Source organism: Symphalangus syndactylus, chromosome 23 (genome assembly GCF_028878055.3).
Source record: "Symphalangus syndactylus isolate Jambi chromosome 23, NHGRI_mSymSyn1-v2.1_pri, whole genome shotgun sequence".
NCBI lineage: Eukaryota > Metazoa > Chordata > Mammalia > Primates > Hylobatidae > Symphalangus > Symphalangus syndactylus.
Window position 1 is genome coordinate 36,766,372 of NC_072445.2, and position 15,563 is coordinate 36,781,934.

The 15,563-nt window shown below is 42.7% G+C and overlaps 1 protein-coding gene across 6 annotated transcripts in view; it reads right to left on the reverse strand.

The window, feature by feature from the left end:
- ANKS1A (ankyrin repeat and sterile alpha motif domain containing 1A) overlaps window positions 1–15,554 on the reverse strand; it is a 207,305-nt gene extending 191,751 nt beyond the window's left edge. For 2 of the 6 annotated variants that reach the window (XM_063632245.1, XM_063632244.1), the window contains exon 1: window positions 15,210–15,541. In XM_063632245.1, coding sequence (XP_063488315.1) covers window positions 15,210–15,406 — 197 coding nt within the window. In that variant the 5' untranslated portion in view covers window positions 15,407–15,541. Of the gene's footprint in view, window positions 1–15,209 lie in introns of all 6 variants that reach the window. The other 4 variants (XM_055263821.2, XM_063632246.1, XM_055263818.2 and 1 more) reach the window with 4 other exon arrangements.
- Between the last annotated feature and the right edge of the window lie 9 nt (window positions 15,555–15,563).

Sequence of the window (15,563 nt, forward strand, 5' to 3'; positions counted from 1 at the left end):
ATGGTCTCGATCTCCTGACCTCGTGATCCGCCCCTCGGCCTCCCAAAGTGCTGGGATTACAGGCTTGAGCCACCGCGCCTGGCCTTTTTTTTTTTTTTTGATATGGAGTCTCTCTCTGTCACCAGGCTGGAGTGCAGTGGCGAGATATCAGCTCACTGTAACCTCCGCCTCCCAGGTTCAAGCAATTCTCCTACCTCAGCCTCCCAAGTAGCTGGGACTGCAGGCATGTGCCACCACACCCAGCTAATTTTTGTATTTTTAGTAGAGACGGGGTTTCACCATGTTGGCCAGGATGGTCTCAATCTCTTGACCTCGTGATCTGCCAGCCTCAGCCTCCCAAAGTGCTGGGACTACAGGCGTGAGTCACCACGCCCAGTCAACAATTTTTTTTTTAATTATAGGAAAGGCAATCCTGGTGGTTATTAGGTTATTACGTCATACAGTTAGCCCTCGATATTGATGGGTTCTAGATCTGTGAATTCAACCAACCATGGAAAAAAAAAATTCAGAAAAAAATGGATGGCTGCATCTATATTAAACACGTACAGGCTTTTTGTCTCATTATTCCCTAAAAAATACGTTTTAATAACTGTTTACATAGTGTTTATACTGTATTTAGGTATTATAATTAAACTGGAGGTGATTTAAAGTATAAGAGAGAATGCGCACAGGTTATACACAAATACTATGCCATTTTATATAAGGGACTGGAGCTGGAATTTTGGTATCTTCGAGGGGTCCTAGAATCAATCCCCCATAGAGACTGAGGGACGACTGTATTCATATTTTTTTAAAAGACCCAGACTTGTGGCCCAAACTCACAGCTGATTCAATCCATCAGAAAATGTTTTTCAGCCAGTGCTGTAATCCCAGCACCTTGGGAGGCCAAGGCAGGAAGATTGCTTGAGGCCAAGAGTTCAAGGCTACAATGAGCTAATATCATGCCATTGTATTCCAACCTGGGCAACAAAGCAAGCCCCATCTCTATAAAAAATTTAAAAATTAGGTAGATGGGCTGGGCACGGTGGCTCATGCCTGTAATCCTAGACTTTGGAAGGCTGAGGCGGGTGGCTCACGAGGTCAGGAGATCGAGACCATCCTGGCCAACATGGTGAAACCCTGTCTCTACTAAAATACAAAAAAAAAAAAAAAAAATTAGCCGGGCATGATGCCACGTGCCTGTAGTCCCAGCTACTCAGGAGGCTGAGGCAGGGGAATCGCTTAAACCCGGGAGGTGGAGGCCCCTGTGAGCCAAGATCACGCCATTGCACTCCAGCCTGGCAACAGAGCAAGACTCTGTCTCAATTTAAAAAAAAAAAAAAAAAAAAAAAAATTAGGCAAACTTGGTGGTGCATGCCTGTAGTCCCAGCTACTCAAAAGACTGAGTGAGGTTGGAGGATAGCTTGAGCTATGATCCCACCACTGCACTCCAGCCTGGGCAACAGAGTGAGATCCTCTCTTGGAAAAAAAAAAAAAAAAGTTTTTCTACATGATGATTTGCCTGTTAAAGAGATACGGAGGTTTATGGGCAAATTGGTGAAGTAGAATGACAATCAAACCCCACAACAAGCCAATTTGAAAGTACCAATATTAGGATAAAAAACACAGAAGACAGAAGTTACTGGAAATGAGTTTTATGGATTACAGTGGGAACACCCCACACATACACCCAAAAAAATCTTGGGTTTAGCTTCTTTATATCATTCTGCTAGTACTAGCAGCATTATACCAAACTTATAATTTGGTATAATGCATTCCTCTCAGCAAACACAGATATTTTTAAGTGACTGTGAAATTTCACCCAAAAGTATCAGGTCTTCATAGATATCTGCCAATTGAATGAGAAGATGCTAAGGTACCTGGACACTATTTTCATCAGTTTTCTCTGTAAATGAACTATAAATTTTACAAAAGAACATATGTTAAAGAGAAAGGTAACCGGAAATGATGGTTGGTAACTGAAGACAATAACAAGTCTAACAGATCATAATGGATAAGGAAAAGGCATCTTTTTTTTTTTTTTTTTGAGACAGAGTCTTGCTCTGTCGCCCGGGGTGGAGTACAACGGCGCGATCTCGGCTCACTGCAACCTCCGCCTCCCGGGTTCAAGTGATTCTCCTGCCTCAGCCTCCCGAGTAGCTGGGATTACAGCCACCGTACCTGGCCTGGAAAAAGACATCTTTTAAAAAGACAGCTCTATCAATTTGGTCAACAAAACATATCTAGTAAAAGTACTGGACCTGATTTTTTATACACTCCTTCTTTTAAAAAGAAAAACTTAGGCCAGGCGCGGTGGCTCACGCCTATAATCCCAGCACTTTGGGAGGCCGAGGCGGGCGGATCATCTGAGGTCAGGAGTTCCAGACTAGCCTGACCAACCAACACGGAGAAACCCCATTTCTACTAAAAATACAAAATTAGCCGGGCATGGTGGCGCATGCCTGTAATCCCAGCTACTCAGGAGGCTGAGGCAGGAGAATCGTTTGAACCCGGCAGGTGGAGGTTGCGGACAGCCGAGATCACGCATTGCACTCCAGCCTGGGCAACAAGAGTGAAACTCCATCTCAAAAAGAAAAAATAAAAGAAATAAAAAAGAAAAATTTAAACCTTAAAATGAAGCACTAAGCCCCGGATCATTTATTTGAAAAGTCTTTTGAAACTCTGCTCTGGGTCTGCTAAAGATGGCAAGAGAGACTGCTGATGAGAGACTAGCAAGAAAACTATTCTCCAGCTGAGTCTTAAACACACAATTATGGAGATAGAAATAGATTAAAAAGTAACAAATGAGGAATCTCTGCCAATGTCAACATCTAAAGTATTTTCATTTGTAGGTAAAAAGTAATAGGCCTATTCTATTACTGTTAGGTATATAGGACCCATAGGTATTTTCAGAGCTACTTAGCTAGAATACTACCTTCTCCTTATACTTTCCACCTTATACTTCCACAGACGTCTCTTTGGTAGCCATGATTCTGCATAAAATAGGACTCTTAAAGGCCTCACAAACAGAACACCTCAGTCCTGTCTGGGCGTGATGGCTTACGCCTGTAATCCCCACACTTTGGAAGGCCAAGGTGGGCAGATCTCTTAAGCCCAGGAATTCAAGACCAGCCTGGGAAACATGGCAAGACTCCGCCTCTACAAAAAATACAAAAATTAACCGGGCATGGTGTCATGAGCCTGTAGTCCCAGCTACTCAGTAGACTAAGGTGGGAAGATTGCTTGAGCCCAGGAGGCTGAAGTTACAATGAGCTGTGATTGCATCACTGTGCTCCAGCCTGAGTGACAGGGTGAGACCTCATCTCAGAAAACAAACAAACAACAACAACAACAAAAAAAAAACCCCACCTCAGCCCAGTTCTAGGCCAGTCATTTAACCAGTATAAAATCATCAGTAAAAAGGGCACTAATACCTGTATTGAAGGATTGTGAAGATTAAAGTACCAAGGATATGGAAAGTAACATTTCCCATCCCATAATCCTAGGCTTCAAGATAGCATCAACAATCATTTGAACCAGCCAGATAATACTGTCTGAAAATCATTTTATGGGCCAACTAATTATTATTTGAGAATGCAAATTTTGGTTGTTAATCACTAATGAGGGAGCCAATTGTTTAAAAAAAAAAACAGAGTTGGAAATAACTTCAAATACACAGGCTTTTGGTTTCATGCCAATTGTTTAGATTCACTTCCCTTGTACAAACTTTGGCCCTGGTAGCGCATCTAGCAGTTTATGTAGCTTATGGGTCCAAAACTAATTTTTATCATTTTGAACTGGTTGCAGGGGGCACGGGGACCGCTTAAATTTTCTCACAGGTAAAATTCATGAACACATGCACCTACATGAGATGAGAATTTTCTAGAAGTCTGAAAAAGCAATGTGGGAGCTGTAGGGAAGTCCCCCACATTCTCTAAACTAATATATTATTTGGCAAAGACATAAAGGCATTCTCCTTATCTAACTTTCCTGTATTGCAGGGAATTTGCCAATTTTTTTTTTTTTTAATGAGCCTACCTCACTGGATGTAGTCAAAGTCTTTCCAAAGGACTTTGTGTTACATTCTTGGGTAAAAGGAAGAAGTCCCAGCTGCACAATAACCAAGAGCAAAGACTCTGGGGCCTGCCTGCCTGGGTTCAAAACTAAGCTCTAACTTTTACTAGCTTACTGCACCTTGGCAAGCTACTTCATCTCTCTGTGCTTCAGTTTCCTCACCAGTAAAATGGCAATACTACTAGTGTCTTCCTCAAACAGTTGTTATGACCAGGTGTGGTGGCTCACGCTTGTAATTATAACACTTTGGGAGGCTGAAGCAGGAGGATCGCTTGAGCTCCAGAATTTGAGACCAACCTGGGAAACATAGTGAGACCCCCATCCCTGTTTTTGTTATTAAAAAAAAAGAGAGAGTTGTTATGAGGACAAAATGAGTTAATATTTGTAAAGTGCTTAGAAGGGTATAGCATGAAGTAAGTGGTATAAAAGCAACTATTAAACTTAAAGAAATCCCTAATTAATCTTTTCAGCAAAATTTTACCTAAGCATATAGTAAGTGGTCACTTAAGTCTCATCCAAAGAGACTGATTCTCCAAGTGGCCAAATGCAGTGCTTTATAAGCAAAAGTTTTGGAATCACAGAGATGCCAGGCTCTGCACTCCTCTGTGTGGCCCTGGGCTAGTCACTTTAACCTCTCTCTTAACTTTTGCTTCTTCATCTGTAAAATGGAGATAACAATAATTATCTTGCAGGCATGTTGTGAAGGTAAACTCAGCAAATACATGTATGTAAAGCCCTTGGCACAGACAGAGCAAAGTATTAAGTGCTCAAGAAGTGAAACCATCCCACCCATCCCAAATACACACATACACACTCACTCACAATATGTCAGTAGCAATACCTCTGAGCTACGGAGTTACTGACTTCAAATACTACAGTATGGGCTGGACTTTGCAATGAAGTTTGATTATGGCTGCAGGGCAACCTGAAGAAGCAAGAATCAGGCAGCTGGCCCCATTGAGGACAAAAGTCAATGCACAGACTCCATCAGGCTGGATCAGAGGAAGAGTGGTGAGCATGATGTGGATAGTTACGAGCAAAGCCAGGACTGGGGCTCCTCCCCAGGCACAGCAAAGAGTTAAAGATCTAAAAACCACATCAGAAAGTCTAAGAACCTTTCAGACACTCAGGTAAACAGCCCTGAACTGATTTGTTTTGTAATCTTTTCTGGCCATCAGTCTTTTTGTAAATAGGTCTCAACTATAATTTAAAAGAAAAAATAAATTTGCATCCAGACTGGGCAACATAGCAAGACCTCATCTCTACAAAATAACAGCTATTTTTTTTGTTTTTTAATTACTTTTTTTTTTTTTAAATAGAAACTGGGTCTCACTATGTTGCCCAGGCTGCTCTCAAACTCCTAGGCTCAAGTGATCCTCTGACCTCAGCCTCCCAAAGTACTGGGATTATAGGTATTAGCCACCATGCCGGACCATAAAGCTGTTTTTATTTTATTCTGCTTGGAGCATATTGCCGCATGCATTTGTATTACTAATGGCCCTCTTCTAAACATTTGGTCTATGAAAAAGAACAAGTAAAGCCCTAAGTTAACCATTAAAAAGTCCTGGGCTTGCACAAAGGTTACTTTCTGAATATAAGTAGTATTTAGCAACCATAAATCAGTATATTACTTCCCAGTCAGAAGGACCCAGGAGATGTAAGGGGCCTCAGAATTATTATGAGTCCTCAAATTCAACAACATGTATGTTTCTTGTTGTTGATTTTGAGGTGTAATTTGAATATTCAGCTGCTGATTTCTGCAATGGCTGAATGTTGAAACTACACCTACCATTCTATTGAATATATCAAATGTTATAAGCAGAATGTACACACAAACTTATCCACATGCATGTTCATCACAGAGCTGTTCTAATAGCAGAAAACGAAAAACAAACTCATGTTTCATGTCAGGAAAGGGGTTAAATTAATTACAATTCATATATACCACGGATATCACATCCATTTAAAATGAGGTTGAGGAGGACAGAAAATATAGGAAAGTGTTTTCACAATACAGTTAGTGAAAACATGAGATAAAGTATGTACAAAATAATGTCATTTCTGTTAAAAAAAAAAGTTTGCACAGAAAAAAACAAGATTGTACACCAAAATTTCAAGTTAATTTCTGTAGGTGGTAGAATTATAACTGACCTTATTTTCTTCTTAGTGCATTTCTTTGTCTTGCAATTTTTCTACCATAAAGGCAGAGGTTTACAGTCCCTTATCAACAATTCAGAAATCCAAAACGCTCTGAAAATATATTTTCATAAGTTAGCAGCAAAGTCATTTAGCTGCAAAACCTGACCTACACTGATATGAAGCTGCTTCATATTTATCCCATTTAGTCAATATTTACAGGTTTTGCTGTAGAAATATAATGTTTCCAGGGTGCTGCCACAATCCCACTAGGGACTCAATATACAATATTGAGTCAGCACCCTGAAAACATATCTGGCCCCAAGGTTTTAAACAAAGGATTGTGGACCTGGATTGCTTTGTAACTTTGCCACCATTGCCAATTTTCAGGCTTTTTAAAACTATGGGACTCTTCATAGTTTAAAAGGTTGGGAGCTTCTGCTATGAATTATTATAAATGTTAAAATGGCAACATCAATGAAAGATATGTCCTTAACAGGGTCCTCACTCTGATTCATCAAGGGTGGCAAGCATCTGGCTCCCATTAGATGATTCTAGCAGCTGAGGGTTACCAAGCCCTTGCCATGTGCCAGGCATTATATGCCTTACATCCTTTAGCTCATTTAATGCTGCTTTAGAAGATAGGTACCATCCCAGGCCCATTACACATATGAAGACACAGAGGTGCAGAAAAGTAACTTAATTTGCCTAAGTCACAAGGCAGAGTTGGGTCAGAGCCTGATCCTTAGCCGCCATAGTATGTCCTCACCACTTAAGTAGGCCAGGAGGCAGTTCTGCTTCCTGGATCAGTGGTAATAATATCACAAACAGATACAACTATCTTGTTTCAAAGCAGAGACAACTGACTTGTTTTAAAAACTCTTTTTTGATTTGTAAACTAAACAAACTTGATCTACAAATTACTGAGAAAGGATAAATATGAAGCCATACCATATAATTTCTAGTATTACTACCATTAACTCTAACCACACCAAAGTTATGTGAAGATGTTCTATGAATGTAACATATTATACGATATAATTTTCTCTACCACAGAAAATCTCCCAATAATCCTTTGGAAATCAGTGTGGGAAATACTTTCTGAGAGCTCTCCAAAAAACAGACCAAGTTCCTACCCACAGGAGAGCCTGATTTTTCTAAGAACAAACTCTCCACTGTCTACTTCTGGGGTTTCCTTAGTGTTTCTGGGCTAAAAACCCAGTAATTTACTTTCCCTATGAAAGACTAGGGCAGAAATAGCCTGGACTTCCTTTTGCAAACCAAAATTCACAGCTGTTTTGGGTGAACAATCCGCTGTGGGAAAAAGAACCTCCTGAAGGGATTTTTCTGGCCAAGAATGTAACTTTCACTGGGACCATAACCTCCTATGACCCGTGAACATGCTGAAGCTACTAGATACAAGTCAAATTTTTCAGATCACAAGCTTGTTTCATTGTTTCTTGTCTCTAATTTTTGCAACTAAGAGAGTAAAAACTGAATTTCAATTGGAGGATGCAGGAAAAAGGAGACCACTGACTTTAAATCTTAAACTTTGTAGTAAATTTTCTTTTCACTGCAGCCTCAACCTTCCACCTTCTGGGCTCTAGCAATTCTCCCACCTTTGCGTCTCTACCTCCCGAGTAGCTGGGACCACAGGTGCATGCCATCACACTCAGCTAATTTTTTATTTTTATTTTTTTTGAGATGGAGTTTCACTCTTTTTTGCCCAGGCTGGAGTGCAATAGCACGATCTCAGCTCACTGCAACCTCCGCCTCCCAGGTTCAAGCAATTCTCCTGCCTCAGCCTCCTAAGTAGCTGGGATTACAGACGCAGGCCACCACACCCAGCTAATTTTGTATTTTTAATAGAGATGGGGTTTTACCATATTGGCCAGGCTGGTCTCGAACTCCTGACCTCAGGTGATCCACCCGCCTCAGCTTCCCAAAGTGCTGGGATTACAGGCGTGAGCCACTGCACCTGGCCTAATTTTTTTATTTTTTTGTGGAAACGAGGTCTTGCCATGTTGCCCAGGCTGGGTAAATTATCTTTAATTCTAAGTGAATGCCTTACGCAGTTTAAGATTAGGCACCTTCTAGATTTTTACATATAAAGTAACTACCACAAAAGTCATTTCCAGGCACGTTACCTTTTTTTTTTTCCTTTCGTTTTTTAACAGGGGAACCACACTCTGCTTTAGGGAAAGCAAAAATGTAAGTAGAGCAATTCCAAAATGCAGGAACAGGGCTGCCATCCCAACAAAATCACACTTAAAGGGAGTATTTTAAAACATTCTTGGCTGGGCGTGGGGGCTCACACCTGTAGTAATTCCAGCAATTTGGGAGGCTGAGGCAGGCAGATCACTTGAAGTCAGGAGTTCGAGACTAGCTTGGCCAACATAGTGAAACCCCCGTCTCTACTAAAATACAAATATTAGCCAGGTGCAGTGGTGCATGCCTGTAATCACAGCTACTCAGGAGGCTGAGGCACAAGAATTGCTTGAACCTGGGAGGCAGAGGGTGCAGTGAGCTGAGATTCCACCACTGTACTCCAGTCTGGATAAAGGAGTGAGACACTGTCTCTGGAAAAAAAAAAAAAAAAAGGCCGGGCACGGTGGCTAATGCCTGTAATCCTAGCACTTTGGGAGGCTGAGGAGGGTAGATTGCCTGAGCTCAGGAGTTCGAGACCAGCCTGGGCAATATGGTGAAATCCCGTCCCTACTAAAATATGTGCGCCTGTAATCCCAGCTACTCGGGAGGCTGAGACAGGAGAATCGCTTGAACCCGGGAGGTGGAGGTTGCAATGAGCCGAGATCGTGCCATTGCACTCCAGCCTGGGCGACAGAGAGAGACTCTGGCTCAGAAAAAAAAAAAAAAAAAAAAAAAGACATTCTTGAAAAACTATTTTTAATTAATTAAGATAGTTTAGTGGAAGACCCAGAAAACTGCTATGCTAGTGGATAGTTGCATTTTATCTTGTTTTTGCATTCTCTTAGAAGAGCAGGAACTTAGATCAGACAAATCCAAATCCACAAGATCTGTTTCCAGGCCCTTCCGTTCTACAATCCTTACATGGTCAGTGTTGCCCTCTTCCTTAAGATGTTAAAATCATTTTGCTTAAAATAGGCACTTTCAAAAGAAATCTGGCACAGTAGTGGGCAAAAGTAAAAAGGTCAGCATGAGAAAAGGCTGTCATGCCATTATAATCTCCAAGCTTCAGATCCATTCTGGGAATGAATAAAGGACCATTTCAATAGAATGGTTATGCTAATCACTGTTTAAAAAATAATAACAGTAACAAGAGGAAGAAGTCTAGCCTGGCATGGTGGCACATGCCTACAGTCCCAATAGCTTAGGAGGATGAGGCAGGAGGATCAATTGAACCCAGGAGTTTAAGGTCAGCCTGGACAAAATTAGCAAGACTCCTGTCTCTTAAAATTTTTTTTTAATTGAAAAAAAAAAAAAACCCAAAGTCCTTAAATAAATATTAGGAAGCTTTCTTTAAAAAAATGAATTACTTGTCATATTTTCTGACATTTGGGAGAATCTGTTATTATCCTCCAAATGAGGTCCATTTTTCAAAATTTTTCATGTTTCATTCCTTATTTCAGAACATTTTCACATCTTGGGAAATTCATATCTGTTTTGGAATAGTTTTTTCTTTTTCTTTTTTTCCCCAAACAAATTGGCAGCATAAAAATTAGTTTACAGCCACATTCATTCCTACTCTCTATAAATTTTCAGATTCTCCAGCAAGTCTCCTTGGCATCCTCTTTTCTTATTCACCCTTCTCATGCTTGAGAAATTAAGCATAAAATATTCCTAAACCATGACATAATCTCCTCAACTGTGATCTTTGGTTTAGTTTCTCTGTGCTTCTGAACCCTAAGAAGTACATTTCACTTTACTTTTCCATTCATATACATCAGTATTTAGTTCATAACTCAATTTACAGTTTGAAGCTATTGTGGCTGGTTTTCTTTTTTCTTCTTTTTTTTGGGGGGGGTGGTGGGAGGACGTGGTCTGGCTCTGTCACCCAGGCTGGAATGCAGTGGAACAGTCTTGGCTCACTGCAGCCTCAACCTCCCAGACTCAAGCAATCCTCCCACATCAGCCTCCCGAGTAGCTGGGACTACAGGTGCACACCATCACGCCCGGCTAATGTTTGTATTTTTCGTAGAGATGGGGTTTCAGCATGTTGCCCAGGCTGGTTTCAAACTCCTGGGCTCAAGTGATCCAGCCGCCTCAGCCTCCCAAAGTGCTGGGATTACAAAGGTGAGCCACTGTGCCCAGCCATGATTGGTTTTAACATTTCCTTTTCTCAGATCTTTTTGGCCTTTTAGTTGACAGAATTTACTTTTAACCAAATCTTATATTCTTATACAAGAGTTTCTTTCTTGGAAATCAGTATTTCACTATAACTCTAAACATAGCAAACTCTCTTGTTACATGAGAATTTGAGTGCCTGCTATGTGCCCAGAGCTAAAAAATATTCTAAGTTAAGAAGTTTGAAAGAATGCCTATCCCAAGCTCCCAAGGTATAGACCGAAGGCATGCATCCATTAAACAATTAGAAAATGAGTATTATATAAAGTATAATCCATGCAATCCAGAGCCTCTGTAAGCCTAGACATTTTGGATAACTGTGCTTTCTAGATAATCTATTGCTTATCCTTTTAAGTAACAAAAATTACATTTAAACCATTTTGGATAGAAAACTATATTTTTTTCTTCTTTCACTAACAAGCTATATTGAACATAATTTAATCTTTATTTGATGGCTAACAGTCATAATAAACATAAATCATAGCACAAAGATAGAGTAAACTGATGCTTGGGGCTTACATAGGTATATAGGGCTATATACACCTATGTTAATAGATTCAAACAGCCGGAAGGTGGGATAAATTATGCTAAATTTGTATGCTTTCTCTGTCTCCTTTTTGTTGACCTGTCACACAAATGTATCATACTACTATAAACTCTGTAAGGGAACAGAACATGTATGAAGAGACGGGCTAATTCTAATAGACCACCTACAATGTCCCAGGTCTCAGACATATTGTGCAGTGCATCTAGCAATCACTTGGCCTGGCACAAAGTACATCATCGGTAAACATTGGGTATATGAATGATTCCTCTCCCTTATTTACTCTTTCTAATCTGCCACGCTTGGAAAACAGATCCCCAAGCATGAAAAAACACCATTTAAAATGTGTCAAGCAGGGCACTGTGGCTCACACCTATAATCCCAGCACTTTGGGAGGCTGAGGCAGGAAGATCGTTTGAGCGCAGGGGTTCGAGACTAGCCTGGGCAACATAGTGGGACACCATCTCTACAAAAATAAAAATAAATAATGTGTCGGCATGGTACTTTGCACAGAACAGGTGCAACACAGCAAAACTGTATGTGCTGAACTGAGGATGACTAAGATTGAGGACTTAGAATATGCCAGGAATTATGGTAAGTCCCTTACACACATTATCTAAGATGATATCTATAAGGCAGATCGTATTATCCCCATTTTACAGATGCAGAAATTGAGCATCAAAGTGGTTAACTTGAATGATGTCAAGCAGCTAGTCAGTGGTGGCAGTGGAATGTGAATCCAGGAAGTCTGACACAAGAGCAAGTGGTCTTAAATATAATGCTATACTGTCTCTGAATAAATATCCAGTAAATAAGGAAGGCTAGAAGAACACAAAGTTTATAACAACATGTTTTTCTAGTAGAAATCTTCTTTGCTGACTTTCTGATTCTCAGGTATAGTATCAATCGGTGAGGGTTGCTAGATGTAAACATTATACTGACAGGCCAAGGCGATCAACTGTGAAAGCTAGGCAAGCAAAGTACACTACAGATGATGTGCTCCAAAGACATGGAAGCTTGAGAGATCTGTGTGTATTAGGGTCATCAGGAAGGGCTTTAAGAAGTTAAAACCTAAGCCCAAGCTGTGTAGAGGAAAAGGGATGGGTAAGAGAAGAGGGCATTTTGTAGCTTAAGAATAAACACAAAGCCTTTGTGGAAGACGGGATGGGGGAACACAAACAGCTGAATACCCAAACACGTGTGGTCTGGAACAGTTATTCCACTGCAACTGTAAGCTCCTATTCCTGCCAGCTTTACTTCATCACTCAGACACCTGGACAAAGGCAAGTTACAGTTGGCAGTACAAGTAGGGGTAGGATATGGCCGCTAATACAAAGGCCAAATCTGAAGCTATGATTCCACAGCTCTCATTAAGTAATCCAGGGTCTAGAGGGGAGAGAGGGTTGGGAGTAGAAGTAACCTACCCTTCACTATGTCCACATCTAAAAAGCCAGGACATACTGACCTAGGCATGGTCTCATTTGCTCAGAAATCTTTTACTAGCTTTAACCAGAGTCACCTCTAATTAGTGTTAACTAGTACCTCCAGATCCTCCCTGCCCCTAGGAGTCACAGGAATGAGAGGCTGGGAAACTCTTAGGCATTTACCCTCTCTACAAAAGACACAGAAGCAAGTCAAGGTGAGCCAGCTCTCTAACTCTAGGGAACAGAGAGTTAACACACTTTATGGCAGAGACAGGACACATCAACAAGAGGCCGAAAGTAGAAGCATTGTGCTCAACAGGTTTCCTAGTCTTGCTTAACTGTATTAACTATATGGCAGTTAAATCCTCAGCAGCGTTTCAACAGTCTCCGAGTGAGCGTGTTAAGAATAACTTGACCTGAGGCCGGGCACGGTGGTTCACGCCTGTAATCCCAGCACTTTGGGAGGCTGAGGATGGCGGATCACGAGGTCAAGAAATTGAGATCAGCCTGGCTAACACGGTGAAACTCCATCTCTACAAAAAATACAAAAATTAGATGGGCGTGGTGGCGCTTGCCTGTAGTCCCAGCTACTTGGGAGGCTGAGGCAGGAGAAACGCTCAAACCCAGGAAGGCGAAGGTTGCAGTGAGCTGAGATAGTGTCACTGCACTCCAGACTGTGGACAGAGCGAGACTCCGTCTCCAAAAAAAAGAATAATTTGACCTGTACTTGAGGGTGGGAGATATGAGAAACTTCTCACTTTAGCAGGATATGCTGAGGGTTAAGATGTCTCTGGAAAATCTCCAACTGCTATGTCATCAACTCATTAAAGACAGAGGCATCTCCAAACCTGTACAGTCTTGTCACCTCTCAGGCATCAGAACTGCAGAGTGGCAAATCCAGGTAAGATCCAAAACCCAATTCATGCATTCACTGTACATTTATTGAACACCTGTAAGTTGTCAGGCACTGATCTAGGGACTGAGAATATAAACATGATGTATGGAAGTATACCCATCCATTATTATTTACCTTTATTATGCCCAGCCTCTCAAGGGTCCAGGCAGGAAGTTCTTCTGTTGCCTAAGGAGCACCAAATAAGTTTCCGTTCTCATTTCTGTGCCTCTGATCATGCGGTACCCACCTGAAACATGCCCATCATAACTCACTTACCCAAATCCTCACATCCTTCAAGGCCAGCTTAAGTCTCCCTCCTTTTGGAAGCCCTGACTTCCACTCCATCCCTAAATGATGTCTCTCTTATCTGAGCTGCTAGCAATTACAGCGAGTAATACCATCCGCCATCCACTTACTTAGAAATTTATTGTCCTCCAACTGATACTTTTATTTCTTCAACAAATCTTAAATACCTACTTATACTGCTTTTTAAAATCTTCCTGTAAAGACCTGGGTTGGTACTCAGTGCTTAATATCTATTAATAACAATTTATTAGCGCCTTAGGCTTATATGGTCCAAGCTCACTCAAACTGAAGTTACATCAAGTAATGGGGAACAAAAGCTAACGAAGCCATTTCTAAATGAACTTCCACTTCTTAAAAACCTCAAAAGAACAAGGAAGGAAAAAGAAATCAGGCTATGAAAGCGCTGCTGAACCAACACATTTAACTCACACTAACAAAGCACCTCCAATCCCCCTTCGAAGCCACACAAAACTGATGTTTTCCCCTCGGTCCTTACAGCTCCAGATTGAAGCGTTTAACAATAGACCTTGGAAAAGTTTACAGCATCCCTCGGTTTCCTAAACAAGTCTCTGCCTTTATTTCTAGATGAATAAACCCCCGGATGAATCCTGCATATGCCACTTAGACTAATCCAATGAGGTTCACTACAAGGAACTACAATTTGAACTTCAAACACAAGAGAGGCTCAAAGACGAACATCTTGAAAATGATACATCCAGAGGCAATTTTAATATAAACAAAAGCGAGGGGCCAGGCGCGGTGGCTCACGCCTGTAATCCCAGCACTTTGGGAGGCCGAGGCGGGCGGTTCCTGAGGTCAAGAGTTCGAGACCAGCCTGGCCAACATGGTGAAACCCCGTCTCTACTAAAAATACAAAAATTAGCCGGGTGTCGTGGCGGGCGCCTAATCCCAGCTACTCGGGAGGCAGAGGCAGGAGAATCGCTTGAACCCGGGAGGCGGAGGTTGCAGTGAGCCGAGATCGCGCCACTGCACTCCAGCCTGGGTGATAGAACAAGTCTCCGTCTCCGAAAAAAAAAAAAAAAAAGCGACGTCCTGTGTAGCCTGGTGGAAGGTTCCAAGTTCCTAAGAGAAGAAAATCAATAGAATTTCCTCCAGAGGAGCCTCGAGATTCTACAAGGCGTAGGAGTTTCTGCAGGTGAGGGAGATTATATATATATATATGATATACATATTTGCTCTTAATTGGCTTTTGTGAGCTACTTCAGCTGGCACCCTGTAGCGAGCAAGGGTGAACCCCGGCTGTGCCATGCGGCGGAGGCTGCCACCTGGGCACTCCCACCATTCTTCACAGCCGGGTCAGAAGGGGAGACCAGGCGAGCCCGGAGCAGCGTGGACTCGGACCCGCGCGCCCTCCGGTACCCTGGCCCGCGGGCCGCCTGTCTCGCCCCGGGCACGCCACAAGCCCACCCCGCCCGAGTCTCAGGACCCCCGATCTCTCTGGAGACCCAAGAGACGGGTGGGGGAGAAGGGGTCTGCAGGCAGCGGCCCGGCCCCGACGCGTACCCACCTGAGCAGACTGGAGAGGGGATGGCTGGAAGAGCCGAGGCCGCCGCCGCCGCCGCCGCCGCCCCCAGAGCCGCCGCCCCCAGAGCCGCCGCCGCTGCCCCCAAAGCCTGAGGAGAGCCGCTTCCCGGACAGCAGCTTCTCCACCGCCGGGAGGTGCCCGGTGCGGGCCGCCTCCAGCAGCTCCTGCTCCTTCCCCATCCCCAGGACCGCCACCCGCTGGACCCCCTCCCCGGGGCTGCAGCTGAGCCTGCTCAGGCTCCCAAACTTTCCGTCTCCGGGCAACGCACCCCCCAAACCGGCTGGGGACACCACCCCCTCCCTGCCTTTTCCCCACGAGCGCGTCACTTCCGGGATC